Raw genomic sequence first — 14,295 nt, forward strand, 5'->3', positions numbered from 1 at the left:
ATGCCCAGCCCTAATAGACTTTCACTGTAAAGTCACTTCTGATCAATCCCATTCCCACAATGATGCTTCCCTTGGCTTGTAACAGCATCTGCCTTCAATAAATGTTGAGTCTTTCCACATAGCAATGGTGGGAGAAGATTCTTGGGAAATGAAGGTATAAAGGGCATGGGAAAAAAAAATGTACCATCTACAAGATTTATTGTAACTGAAAAGCAGTAAAATATTAAGATTAAGAGCTCCAGCTATGAAGCTAGATTTCCCAACTCTACCACTTACTAGTTTATGTCCCTGGAGTAATTACTGAAACTCTGCATCCCTTGCTTCTTCATCTGTTAAATGAATAAATAAGCTTAATCTTCCTCATAAAGGACTTAGGTTTTAAGGGAATTAGTATTTGCAAAGTACAATTGTAAGTGATACCTCAGAGCTTTTTTTTTTGTTTTTTTTTTTTTACCATTATGGTTGCAATTTAATGTAAAAAATTGGGCTGAGCTTACAGGCAACCAAGGTAAAAAATGAAAAAGAAACAACTAAATAACTCGTATGACTGGTCACGATTTAAGACACATACCAATTTCCACTGGAAAGAGAAATACTTCTTGCAACCCTATTCAGAGAGAAATTTCTCTCGGGGGACATGACAGCAAGAGGGTTCTGAACAACATAAGGAGCAATGCCTCCAGCTCAGAAGCCCAGACAACGCCCAGCAGGCTGCCTGCAATGGTTACCTACCACCCTCATACAAGTCAAGGTCTAATATTAAAATATAATACACACGCTATACAAAGTCCCATTGGCTCTAACATCCTATGATTCTTTCTGTTTTATTAATGCCTTTGCAGAAAGTTTCTTGTTGGACTAAATAATACTATGTGATTAACCATACTTAGGATTTGTGAACTAGCATGAAAGAATATTAGGAATTTTAAGTGGAATTTTACCAATGTCTTGGGCCTGCATTTTTGTCTGGTGGAATGAAAAACCAAAACCATAACTAAAATTAATGGAGAAAGAAAAGTTAACATTCAGTTTTGTCTTTAGAACTTAACCTCTGCATACCTTGGCTCTCATATCTGTGAAGGGAAGCTTATGAAAGCACCCAGCTTGTAGAGTGGCTGTGAGGATTCAGTGAATTATCATATGCAAAACAGTAAGAGTTTAGCATATAGAAGTTATCTAAATGTTACCTACCATGGCTGCAATTGTTATTAAGTATTTGCTTAGACTTATTACCAGACCCCCTTTCCAAGGATGCTACCCTTCTGTGCACTCATGGTTCCTGAAGTACTCCCAGGATCATGGGGTATATGTCTCTGGCCTTCCACAGAACTAAACTCTAGCTGGCATTCAATCAGGCCTTCTTGAATTAATGAACTTTTTGAAACCTCACTTAATGATACGTTAGTGGTAAAATGCTTATCATAGGATTCTTGACTTTGATGATTTAATAATCTAACGAGAAAATCGACTTGAACATCACGAGACACTAAACTGTCATGCGCCTGAGTTAGGCCACAGAACTCAGGCCTGATACATTATTGATGTCGGTTCCTTCAAAGAATCTCATGGGAAAAAATTCTAAGTTGCTTAAGCAGGCCCATTTGCTGGGTTCGCGTTTAAAAACAAAGAAATTGTTAAAAGAATGTATTTCTCTTTCAAGAAAACATTTTTAAAATCTTATTTTCACATTGAAAATAAAGCTAAAACTCCCCAAGTGGTTAGGCTGATTGTCTGGCTTATTGGAAGAAAACCAACAAACTAGTACATGAATACTGTAATAATTTTTTAGTATTTTGCTTGATTAGAGTCATCAGTATAATACTATAATTTTTAAAGTATGTGCTCCACAAGACAATAAAGGAACATTTTAATATTCTTTACAATTCCAAATAAAGCTGAAGGGAAGTCTGTACTCCATTTCCATCAGCTGTCATCTCATTTCACCATAGGCTGATGTATGTTTTAATTAATTTGTATTACCAACTTACACATTTTTATAAACAACCTCTATGTCTTCAATGTTACAAAATGAGTCCCATAAATAAAGAGTTTGTCTCTACCTTCTTGTTTCATGTGTGGAATTGCTGAAATCTTCTATTTAAGAATACTAAATCCTTTTTTTAAAAAAAAATTGTGTCCCAATATTTTAGTTTAATCTTTTCAATAAATGGAAACTATACCTCTGCAGGAATCTTTTCCCATACTTAATTATTAGCCCATCTGACTTCAGGTGAAGTCTTAAGGTCCCCTTTACAAAGTAAAATGGACTTTATAAAGTCTACCGAACTTTTTCTGTATTCCCTATTACAGTTCTTTATTTTAATAACAGACTTCTACATAATTAATCCCTTGGAGTTTGCCATCACATAATCTACCCTAGGTATGAACTGTTCCATGTGTATTTTTCTGGCAAGAAGACCTCTGGAAAAAAATAAACAAATAAACAAAGACCAAAAGGAATCGCACACGTTGACAAATTGTGTCAAATACAACTGGTCTCATGTACCTATAAACCACAGGACAAGGGCAGAATTCTCAATCCATCTTCTCCAAGGTTTGGGAAAGGAGATCTCACTGTGAAGAACCTTTCCCTTTGACAGGAAACAGTAATATTTCCTTACTTGGGAGCTAAAGCGATAAGGCAGTCATAAATAAATGGTGCATAACTACTGCTATTCAAGTACAGTTGGGTTTTTTTGTTTTTTTTTTTTTTGGACTGTCTCCCACACTTTTTGCCTAATCACAGTTTAGAATTTAGCTGAGAAAAATTCCTATGAATTGAAATTCAAACAAATAACATTAGGATTGTATTATTTTTCATAAACCCATTTCACATATCAAGCAGTGCCCAAGCAAAAGAAAACTACTATACATGTATTATTTCACACAGTTTTGAAACTTGAACAATTCTCATTTGAAAATAGAAAAAAACGCAATTTTTGCAGAGTGGATGGGGACCACACTGATTCCTTTTTTCAAAAGGATTTCCTGTAAAAACAGAAATTGGCAATTTACTCTAAGAAAACACAGCAGAAGCTGGGAAGAAACTCGAGGATGCCTAAATTTCCATTGTGGAACAACTTTCGCTGCCCAGTGGGGAGAGAAGAAAAAAAAAAAAAAAGGAACACCTGCAACAGGGTAGGAAGAGAGGAAGATAAGCTGGGACTACACATCCAGTGAGCAGAAAATGAGGCCGGTTTCTAATCCAGGAAGAGAGGGAGCTGGCAAGAAAGGAACATATATATGTGTTTTAAGAAGAATAGCAAGGCGGATTTTGTAGTCACCTGCCACATCAGAGAAAACCAAGAAGGCAGTATTTGCTGGAGAGAAGGAACCAGTGCACAGCAGATACTGATGAGTTTAAAGCACCTTTTAACTAGAGGAAAGATTAGTGAGGTGCTGAAAGTTGCTGCCACCAACTGGGCATCAGGCAGACTCGGGGGTTACAAATCACTTTCACTTCATAAACTGTGCATTTCCAATCAGAATGGTAAACAGGTTTCACTATAGTCAAAGAGGTGAGTTTTGAAGCTGGTAATATTTTAACAGACAAAAACAGAAATTTTAAGCAATAACTGGAAAAATGTAGTACATAACTGCTTTTTCTGATGATTTATACAGCAGGGCACCATTAAAGGATTTATTCATATGAGACTGTAATGGCAATAAGCAGAGGGAATAAGTTTAAAATGTTATTCAAATTTTACACGAGAAATGGGGTTTGCTTAAAATCTATGGGAAAGCCTTTGATCCAGCAATTCTATTTTTACTAATTTATACCACATATAAACATGTGTATGTAAACACAGGTATGCAGAAGAAAGTTGGTAATAGCAAAAGACTCAATGTAATCTAAAGAGCCATCACTAGGGAACTGTTTCAGCCACATAATGAGGTTCTATACAACAAGAAAATGGGGTCGGGTGCGGTGGCTCACACCTGTAATCCCAGCACTTTGAGAGGCAGAGGTGGGCGGATCACTTGAGGCCAAGAGTTTGAGACCATCCTGGCCAACATGGCAAAACCCCATCTCTACTAAAAATGCAAAAAATTAGCCAGGCTTGGTGGCATGAACCTATAATCCCAGCTACTCTGGAGGCTGAGGCAGGAGAATCACTTGAGCCCAGAAGGTGGAGGCAGTAAGCCAAGATTGCACCATTACACTCCAGCCTGGGCAACAGAGCAAGACTGTGTCTCAAAAAAAAAAAAAAAAAAAAGAAAGAAAGAAAGAAAATGCACGTAGTAGATCCATATGAGTTAATAGATGGATGAATTAAAGATACATAAAAAGTAAAGTTCAGAATATTGCATGTACAGTATATTCCATGTATTAAAAAGGATACACACACACATATGTGTGTATGTATACATATATATTTATGTGTTTATCTGTACATGCATACATATGCCTATAAGATTTATAGAAAAATACCCAAGAAAATGGTCTCTGAAAGATGGCAGGGAAATATTTTTAACTGTATATATTTTTAAATTATTACTTTCACCCCCACCCTGTGTGTGTGTGTGTGTGTGTATAACTTACTATAAAATCTTATAGTTAACATGAGAATTAGGAACACACATAATTACAATTCTATTAATACCCTGATTTTAGGAAGGCTTTAAAAATAGTTTGCAATAGGGTAAGGTCTGTGTTAATGATCAAATACTGTGAGGAGCACAGAGAGGTATCTCTCTATAATCACAAACAAATGTAAAACCAGACAGAGAACGTACTAGTGTGAGTAAAAGTGTGGCATCCTGTTAAGCAACAAAGTAAAGCTTAGTTTCTTTTTTCACATTCAGTCTGTGCCTCCCAAGGGAACACACTAGTTGGTGACAGCCCAGAGAAATGAGACAAATGTCTGACCAGGCCCCACACCTCCCTGAAGATCTTCAGCCACAGAATTAAACCTCCACTTCCTTTATATACAGGAGCAATTCTATCAGAATAGATATTAAGATAATATTATGTAGGAGAAATGTATTTTTGAAGGAAAAATACTGGACTAAATGAGGCCCTCTTGAGAACATATGAAAATCAGAGCCTCAGTCTACTTACTGAACTTGCCATGTGCCTTGCACACAGGACAATAAACGTCTGCTGTCTGATCAGGGTCAGGCTTACCATGATAAGCAAACTTCCTTCCAACATTATCGGAATTCTGGGTTCCAGAAAGGCCAAGATGGAACCGAACTAATCGTAACTATGTTCTGTGCTATTTTATCACAGCCTAAGTGCTTGGCTCTTACAATCATCGTGCCCCTTCTCCAGACTAGGAGTCAAAAACTGGTCTGGTGAGTTTACTGCACTTTTTCTTCTCGTATCTTCTCATATCTCATATCCACACAAACACAAATTTTACTACATATACATGACTGTAACACCCCATAACAAAAAAAGAGTAAGGGAAATGATCGGCCACGTATCCAAGTGGACACCATCACTTGGTGGCCCAGAGCCACATAATAAAGCTACAGATCCACTCAGGAAAAGAGCATCAGTCAGGATGGTAAGAATTTAATACAAAATCTCCCTATATATACTGTCAGAGTTTACTTAACAGGCTTCTCCAAGAAGACAAAAGGGGTCATTGACAGTCCATCCTGCTGTTTCCATGGAGGCTTTAACTTAAACAACTGCAGACAAATTTCTCTTAAAGGAAATGTATTCCCACTGTCCTTCAATACAGGAAAGTGACAACCCTTAGTCAACCCGCCTAATTTAAATCTTTCCGGCCGAAACATCTATAATAGCGGCATGGGAAGCCAGTGAAATGGTCAACTGAATGTACATAATACAAACACCATTAGTTAAAAATACCCCCTTAAGGCCGGCCACAGCAGCCTTACTGCTGCAGCGAAACGGAGAGACCCACACAACCCAAAAAAACCAGTTCTCAGAACCACTTGCCCTGTTCTGCTTCCAGTGTAGACATCTAAAGGAAGCACTGCCCGGAAAACCCAATCCGTAATCGTAATAAGCATAATTTACGGAAGAGTCGACTACTCTTGTGATTTATCCTCTGACTCTCATGGGAATCCCTTCCTTTCCTTGCCCCCTTTCAAATACAGCATCTACCAAGATGACCCCAAGGAAAGTACTTTCCTCTAGACACAACCAGAATTGGTATTGCAGGGAAAGGAATGGGCTTCTCCTCTTATCCCACTCGCAACTCCTCCCCTTCTTCCTCAAGGAACCCTTCTCGCCTCCCAAAATCTGCCTCAACAATGGCCCAAGATTCCTTTCAATCCTGTCCTCTCCTTTGGGGCAGAAATCTTTGGGAGTAGGGGCAAGGTAGTTTAACCACGAACGGGGTGGGGACTAAACAACCCTAGTACCTCTAAGGTGCCCCCAGGAGGTCTTGCCAAGGAGTCTTCCACAGGGAGAATCATCCTGCCCGTTGTTCTGCATCTTGAAACTTGGGAGACCCACACCAAAGGAGGGGACCGGTTCCTTTACCCTTTAAGTGCGTCGTGTCCTCCGCCGCCTCTTCTCTTGGCCCGACTGGCTCTGGTTTCCTTCACGTTCCCAGCCTCCAAATTGGTGTCCGCCCCATGACTCGTGTAGGACGCTAAAAGCACGGTAAATCCCAGGAAGATCTCCAGCAGGCCCCCTCGACGCATGATGCCGAGCCGCCGCCGGCTCCCGCCGCCTCCTGCCGCGCCCGGGGCTCGGTCTGCGGCCGCCGCTGCGCCCTGAAGCGCACCGCGCCGCCGGGGTCCCGCTCTCCCGCCGCCCGTCCCCCGGGCCGGGCTCCTCCCGCCTTCTCCAGGCGCTGCTCCCACTTCAGGCGGCCCCTGCCAGCTGCAACACAGAGACAAATCCCCGAGGCGGGGAGACTTTCAGGGCATCGGGATGCTGAAGCCTAGCGCTCCCCATTCCCGAGCCCAACCCGTGCGCCGCCTGCGCGTGGCGCAGTTAATTTGGGTAAGGAAAGACCGTTTGGTCCACAGCTGGCTGGAAAGCCCAGGCCCCCGGCGGCAGCAGCCCCGGCCAATCCCTTGGCCTCCCGGGCCCCGCCAAAAGAGCGCAGCGCAAAGTACCCATGTCCCCAGAGATCCTAAGTCCCGGGCGAGCTCTCTGGGTTTATTTTTTTAGTGGCACGAATTGCGCACGATGCGCGCTCTAAACGCCCCACTCCTCAGCCTGCCCTCTCCGCCAGGCTGGAAGCCCGCCGCGCCGTCCCCGCCGACTCCGGGCGCTGCCACCGCCCCCCGAACATCTGACGCGGAGCCCGGCACCAAGAGCCCCGGGCCAGGAAGCTGTCAGGCAGGGGAGGGCCAGCGCCAGCTGTGGACGTTCCGGGACAGCCCCTCACCCCAGTCCCTGTCCCTGCCCTCGGCGCGGCGCGGCGCAAACGCAAAAGCCTCCGTGGCCGCAGCTCCAGCCCCGGTGGCTGCCCGACCCCCGTCGAGACCCAGGCTGCACCCACTGGAGAAGCGGCGGCTCCGACTCCCGAGGAGGCGGCGACGGCTGCTCCCAGTCGTGGCCGCTACAGCCACTGCTCCGCTCCGCTCGCAGCTGTCCCAGCTGTGGCCGCCTGTCCGCTTGTGGCACCCACTGTCTCTGCCGCGGCTCCCGCGGCCCCCTCCTTTCCCCACCTCTTCAAGTATCGTCCGCGCAGCGGTTTCTCGCGAGAGAAATACTTTTTTAAAAAAAAGAAAGAAAAAGAAAATGACACCCCCTCCTTCATCCCCCTCATCACCACCCCACCCCCCGGCCCCATCCATCCTCCCTTTCCACTCCCCTTTGCCAGCCTCCGCCTCGGCGCGGGGCCTCTCGCTCGCAGGATTAGCGCAGTGGGAGGAGGCAGAGGTGATCAGGTCCTGCCCGGCCTGGGACTTTTTGTCTTGAGGTGGGGAGGAGAGAAATGGGAAGAGGTGGAGTAGCGGTTTTAGCCCGCTCTGCGGCTGGGAGGTCTAGATCCGAGATTAGCCTCTCCCGTGATCGGGGAAGCCCTGCCGCAGCAGAAAGTTGTTCCACCTGCGCCAAGAATGCGCGCTGGAGACGGCTGTCCCGGAGGCCCTGGCCCGAGAGGAGACCAGTCCCCGCTGCCTGCGCCTCCCGGTAGCGCGCTCCCTGCGCCTCTCCCGCCGGACACTCAGCAGACGCCGGAGGCCGGGAGGCTAAGACTGGGCGCGTCGCAGGCCGGGACCGCGGCAGGGGCTGCTGTGCCGACCGAGGAGAGGGCTCTACCGCCCCCACTTGCCCCGGGTTGTGGAGAGCCCACTCCAGACGCGGCTCTTCTGAGGCTCAATTCAAGCCATCCAGGCCTGAATCCAGGATGCTCTCAGTCGGTGTCCAACCCAGGGGCCTGTAAATGTTGGAACCTAGGGTTTAGGATGGGAGCGGTGAAGGGATGGTCCTCTTGCCCAGCCCAGATTAAGATTGGGGTTCATCTGGAGTACTCTACTTACACCCTCCCTGTCCCGTCGCCCTCCCACACACACAGCTGCCTCTCCCCAGGGTATGCACGGCACAGTGAATTTAGTGGCTTTGAAAGGTATAGTATTTGTGGCATCCTTATAGGGATAATGCCCGATGATGCCTGCACCCTCTAACAGTTTAGGAAGGCCGGAAGTCGCACACTGGGTCCTGGCTGCTGTAACTGGAGACCCCCAGAAAATCCCCTGCAAGCGGCCACTAGCCCGCTGTCGAGCCAAAAATAAAAGCTCAGCACAAAGAGGTACCCTGGGAATGTATCCTGTTGAAAGGGATTTTCCTTATTTGTAATCGTTTGTAAAGGGGCCCAGAGAGTAGGGTAGAGAGACCTGAGCAAGTTATTCAGCTTCTTTCCAATTATAAGATGGGACTTGTAGTGTCCACCACACAGGGTTATAATGGTGATGATGGACATGCTGAACTGCTATGATACATGAAGATGAAACAGTAAAACTGTGGGAACTATGAGCTGATCTAAAGCCGTAATCCTCTAAGTATGTATGTGATCTACTTTAAGTCTCACCTGCAAAAGGTCTCTTAGCAGATTCATGAATGACAGCCTTGGTCACACACTCCTGGCTGAGTAAAGGAGATCATTCATTCAAGATGTTTTTACTGAGCACGAACTGTGTACCACTTAGTGCATTGTTGAACTACACTTCAACAATTTTTAACAAGGCAGGTTCAACAATTTGAACCCGGCTACTTCAACAATTTAGTGAACAAGGCAAAAATGTGTCTCCCCTCACACAGCAGGTAGTCGACAAGGAAAGGCAGACTTGAAACAAATAATGGTCCAATTGTTGAGCGCCAGACAGGATAAGTACTGGGTGCTTGCTTGGAGGATATATACCAAGGGGACTTGACCTAGGCTAGGGCTGATCAGGAAAGGGATCCCTGAGGAAGTGATATTTAACTTAAGTCTAAAACATAACTAGACTCTACTTAGGATAGCAGTTCTCAACCCTGGCTATGCAGTAAAATAATGAGAGGCTTAAAAAAAAAATTCTGACACCAGGACGGGCGTGGTGGCTCATGCCTGGGAGGCCAAGGCATGTGGATCACTTTAGGCCAGTAGTTCAAGAGCAGCCCGACCAACATCATGAAACCCCGTCTCTACTAAAAATACAAAAATTAGCCAGGTGTGGTGGTGCATGCCTGTAAATCTTGCTACTCAGGAGGCTGAGGTACTAGAATCGCTTGAACCCGAGAGGTAGAGGTTGCAGTGAACGGAGATTGTGCCACTGCACTACAGCCTGGACACAACAGCCTGGGCACAACAGAGCGAAACTCCACCTCAAAAAAAAAACAACAAAAAAAATTCTGACAGCAGGCCCCAACACCCAGAGTTTCTGATTTGAGTAGTCTGTAGTGGATCCTTCATATGGATATTTTTTAAAGCTCCCTGGGTAGGGAGATGTAAGGAGGGAATTCACACTGGGAAAAGGATCTGAGCAGAGGGACTATGGATCAGGAGAAAGCAGGGCTGTTGGACATCCAGAAAGGCCTTGTCCTGCCTACCAGTTTTCTGGGCTGCTCTGCACCTACAGGGGAATCTGGAAACTGCATGCTTTACTTGTACTCCAGCAGCATGCAAGACTTGCTGTGCCCTCTCTCTCTCAGAATCTTACACTCAGTGACATGTTGGACAGCAGCATCCCAACACAAGCCTTTTCTAAGGCTTCTGCCCAGGAAGTAAAGGCCAAATCCAGTGCCCTGCAAGTCCCCTCTTCCAACATTTCTGGACATTTCTATTACTTCTAACTCAAACTACCTTCCAGGGTTTCACCTCAAAGGGAGGGATTTGGATTAAACGCTTTTATCTGGCCTTTGCTTTCCCCGCAACCTCCTCTTTATTCACTGGCTTCTTTCTCCAATAAAGGAAAGATTCTTTCTTCATATTGGATGGCAGCTCCAAGCCATATACTCCCCTCTTGGAGCAATAAGTCTCATGTTCTAACCACAATGGTGGAAGATCTGCAAGGGAAGGGGAGGCAGAGGGAACTTGATTACTTAAAAGTAAATGCATTTTTAAATATACAAGAAATATTCCCACTATCTAGGCAATCAACCTATATTAGAGTAGCATGCCACTTATGTCAAAATTCAGTAATGAATAATAAAAATCTGTGTCTTTGCAATAAGATTTTCTTGATGCCAGATGACTGAGGACCCAATTCTCCCTAAACCTATCACAGACTTTTTTTTTTTTTTTTTAACATAATAGATTGTTTTGCGCTGTTTGCAAATTAAGTCCATGGGCTACAATTCCTTGCTTCCATCTCCTTATTTCAAAGAATTCTATTCACCCTAAGAAACCCTGCTCAAATTCCTTCTTGTTCATAGGTGTTTTAGCTCATGCCCATCTCTCTTGTTCTAATATCATTGCACTTATTAACTGAGTCATTCACTGAATAGTTAATTAATTTTAATACATGATTATAGTATGCCTACTATATGCCAAGTGCCGTGTCAGGACTGACCATTAGGGATATTTCTTCTGTTGCTATCGTGAACTATTAGGTTGGCACAAAAGTAACTGCAGTTTTTGCCATTTAAAAGTACTAGCGAAACCACAATTACTTTTGCGCCAACCTAAATATATATGTTTTTTCTATAGCCATTGTACTTACTCCCCCTAGCTGTATGATATTAAAGACAAGGTGACATTCCTTATTCAAGGAAACTTGCTAGTGTCCTGAAAACTATGACAAAACACAAATACTTTGTTTATTGTTTGATCAATTGAAATCTTGTGGCATTTTTAGCTTCAAGTCACTCTCATCATTTATACCTCCTGTATAAATGTCTGTGTCAGCAAAGGTTCTTTGTCTACAAGCAAGAAAACTAGTTATGGAAAATTTAAGCAAAAAAAAAAATGACCTTTTAAGTATTATCAGGTTATGAGATGGCTCACTGAACTTCACTTTGTGATAAAATGGGGAGTTGTACACTTCTGGGATAATGGTAAGCAGAGAACCTCTTCAGGCTGATGTCATGTGAGTAAATCAATTCCAATCATTTTGATCTCTTTGCCACCCCTCTTAGAGTTCAAATTCAAAAGGCAGAGTCCTTTTGACGTAGCTATTTAGGGAACTTGGGCACAATCCTGGCCAAAGGATGATGGAGTATCTTGATGGGTAGCAGAACAAGATTGCATGCCACGGGAAAGGGGTTCATCTATAAAAGATGGGCAAAACACTATTTTGGTCATGCACCAAAAATTGAAGGGCATTAATGCTTGTCAGGGGCAAACAAACAAACAAACAAACAAATCTAGATGTTTATTACACCATCTCAAGAACTTTCAAGATGTTTAGAGCTTACTGAAATAAAGCATTTTCAAGCTTTACTTGGAAGATGCATACTCTAAAATCAGTTTCTTGGTCTTCCTTTGCAAACTAAATAATGACTTCACAAAAAGCTAATTAGACTTTCATGTAGCCCCAGTTCCTGCCATTGATGGTGGCAAATAGATCACTCATGATACAACCAACTACATCTTCAAAAATTGGCTTCTGACTCTTAGTGAGTATTGTAGAATTTTGTAGTTATAAAAATATAATGCATATATCACAGCTACCGGAAACCACACCTACTTACATATATATGTAAAGAGAGAAAAATCATACGTTCACATACATAATCACATTTAATCTTTACCACAACTTTTGGTAGATTGAAAAACATAGCCACAATATTTCTTATCTTCTTCCATCAAGAAGTAGAGTCTATTTCTCAATTCTTTGAATCTGAGTTGGCTTTGTATTTTTCTTTTACCAGTAGAATATCATAGAAGGAACATTGTATGACTTCCAAAGCTAGGCCTTAAAAAATCTTGCAGCTTCCTCTTTTACCCTATTAGATGTTGCCCTGAGATGGATAGGCCTTCAAGAAGTCCAGAATGAAAGACAATGTGAAGAGAGACAGCCCCAACTCTCTCAGCTACATCAAGACTCTTCCTGAGCCACCAACTAAATGTAGTCACATATGTGAGCCCAGCAGACCAGCACAACTGCCCAGTTAACCCATAGAATAAATAGATCATTGCTTTAAGCTACGTATTTATTAGGGTGGTCTATCATGTAGGAATAGATAAATAATCGAAACCTTATAATGGAAAATAATTTTTCTCAATTTTAGAGATGAATAAACTCACATTCAGAAGAGTTAAGAAACTTGCTCAAATTCATAAAATCAACAGGAGAGGCAGAGCTGTAATTAAAACTAAGCCTTTGACAAATCAAGGAAACTTTTCATGTCATCACTGCTACCTCATCTGTGGCCACAAAATCTCAGTCAAGATCTAAGGTTGATGCAAATGGGAGTCACTTCCAGTATCCACAACACCTCTCTTGTGTCTTCTTGGAACCTAAGACTTCATCCCTTGAGTTTCACTGCTGCCTGAATCTACATTGCATCTTACTTGAGAGTCTCATTTATTCCATGCTACAGGATCCATGCAAGATTCCAGGATCACCAAGATCACTCCAGGAAATGAAGAGATCAAGAGAGCTGCCATAGACAAGTCTCTGCCTCTCTGCTTCAGCTTCTGGTTCCCTCATAACATAGGACAATTTCTTGTACAAAATGGATGCTCCATAAATACTTGCTGAATGAACTTCTTTTCTAGATGGTGATGTGATGGCAACCTTAAAACCTCATGCCATTCTTCCTCATCATTCTCTGGGTTAAAGAAAGGCCTCAACTTTTCCAGCAACTGACAGAGCCCTGGTGTGTGATATTGCCTCATTGTGCCTCAGTTGTCCCATCACTCCCACTCGGGAGAGGATATGAATGAATGAGTCTTAGTTTTAAAGAGCTGAAGGTGGAATTCAGTTGCCTGATTGCTAGCATAGATTGCACATCTATGTATGTGCCATTTCCTTTTTTTTTTTTATTGTTTAGTTCATTTATTTGTGTAGCCAATTTTGATTAAAAACCAAACACTGTGCTGGAAGCTGAGGCTTCACTGGTGTAGGGATGCCATTCCTGCCCCCTAAGAATCACAAGGGGTAGAGCATAGCAGGAGGTCCTTACAGCAACAACTACCATGAACTAAGCCTTTGCTTAGTGCAGGTACGGTGCTAAGTTAGTAATGTTCTTCCCATTTTAGAATTTTGTAGTTACAAAAATATAATGCAGGCTTAAGAAAGAACAGTTTAAAATGACATAAATAAACCTTTGTTTTAGGGAAAATTTGCATATGTTTGTGCTTGTGTGTTATACTAAGAATCCTGAGCAATTCCCACTTCAATATAAAATTCTAGTGTTGTGAGGGCAAAAGGTGAGAGTTTAAAAAAAAGGTAAAAATTTATACATGCTAGAAAAAAATGAGAATTGTTTTCATTTTCATGATTCTTCAGAAAATTTATTTATTAGAAATATTTTAATTACTTAACTAAAAGATTTTTTTAAGTAGTTTTTCATAATCCCAACTACCCTCTTTTAGTTTTCTCATTTTGCCTCTCGTCTTTGTCCATATGGTGCATTTTACATAGTTGTAACTCTGGTGGATGTATAGTTTTATCTTCTGCTCAACAGGGAGGAGAATTTGTTCAGCATTTGAGTGTTTAACCTTTGCATTTTGTGGATGGGGTCCCTGGGTGAGGTCTGCCTAGCCATCTTTCTGGCAGAAAGCATGTACAACTGTTGAATTATGTTATTGAAATAACTTTCATTACCTCAATCCCCCAAAGCAAACAGTTGCTCTCCACCCAAAACAAAAGCTCTGGTTCCCAGACTTCATTTCACTTGTGTTTTCCATGAGTTCTGTGACCCACCCTGGTATTCCCTGTCATTTTTTCTACCAGACATAACAGATACCAGCCCAACAGCAGAGGCGAATA

The 14,295-nt window shown here is 42.9% G+C and overlaps 2 protein-coding genes across 2 annotated transcripts in view; one reads left to right on the forward strand and one right to left on the reverse strand.

Annotated features, from left to right (window-relative positions):
* The window catches only part of FBN1 (fibrillin 1), a 238,359-nt gene extending 230,647 nt beyond the window's left edge, over positions 1 to 7,712 (reverse strand). The window contains exons 1-2 of the mRNA XM_011967291.1: positions 7,437 to 7,712; positions 6,464 to 6,808 (exon numbers count right to left, since the gene is read on the reverse strand). Of these exons, the coding sequence (XP_011822681.1) occupies positions 6,464 to 6,627 (164 nt within the window). The 5' untranslated portion in view covers positions 6,628 to 6,808; positions 7,437 to 7,712. The remainder of the gene's footprint in view (positions 1 to 6,463; positions 6,809 to 7,436) is intronic.
* Positions 7,713 to 7,819: 107 nt separating this feature from the next.
* On the forward strand, positions 7,820 to 13,645 carry LOC105529987. Its single transcript, XM_011967292.1, has 2 exons — positions 7,820 to 8,690; positions 12,590 to 13,645. The coding sequence occupies exon 1, from the start codon at positions 7,999 to 8,001 to the stop codon at positions 8,563 to 8,565; it is 567 nt and encodes a 188-aa protein (XP_011822682.1). The 5' UTR covers positions 7,820 to 7,998; the 3' UTR covers positions 8,566 to 8,690; positions 12,590 to 13,645.
* The last annotated feature ends 650 nt before the right edge of the window (positions 13,646 to 14,295 follow it).

Source organism: Mandrillus leucophaeus, unplaced genomic scaffold (assembly GCF_000951045.1).
Source record: "Mandrillus leucophaeus isolate KB7577 unplaced genomic scaffold, Mleu.le_1.0 Scaffold798, whole genome shotgun sequence".
In the NCBI taxonomy this organism is placed as follows: Eukaryota; Metazoa; Chordata; class Mammalia; order Primates; family Cercopithecidae; genus Mandrillus; species Mandrillus leucophaeus.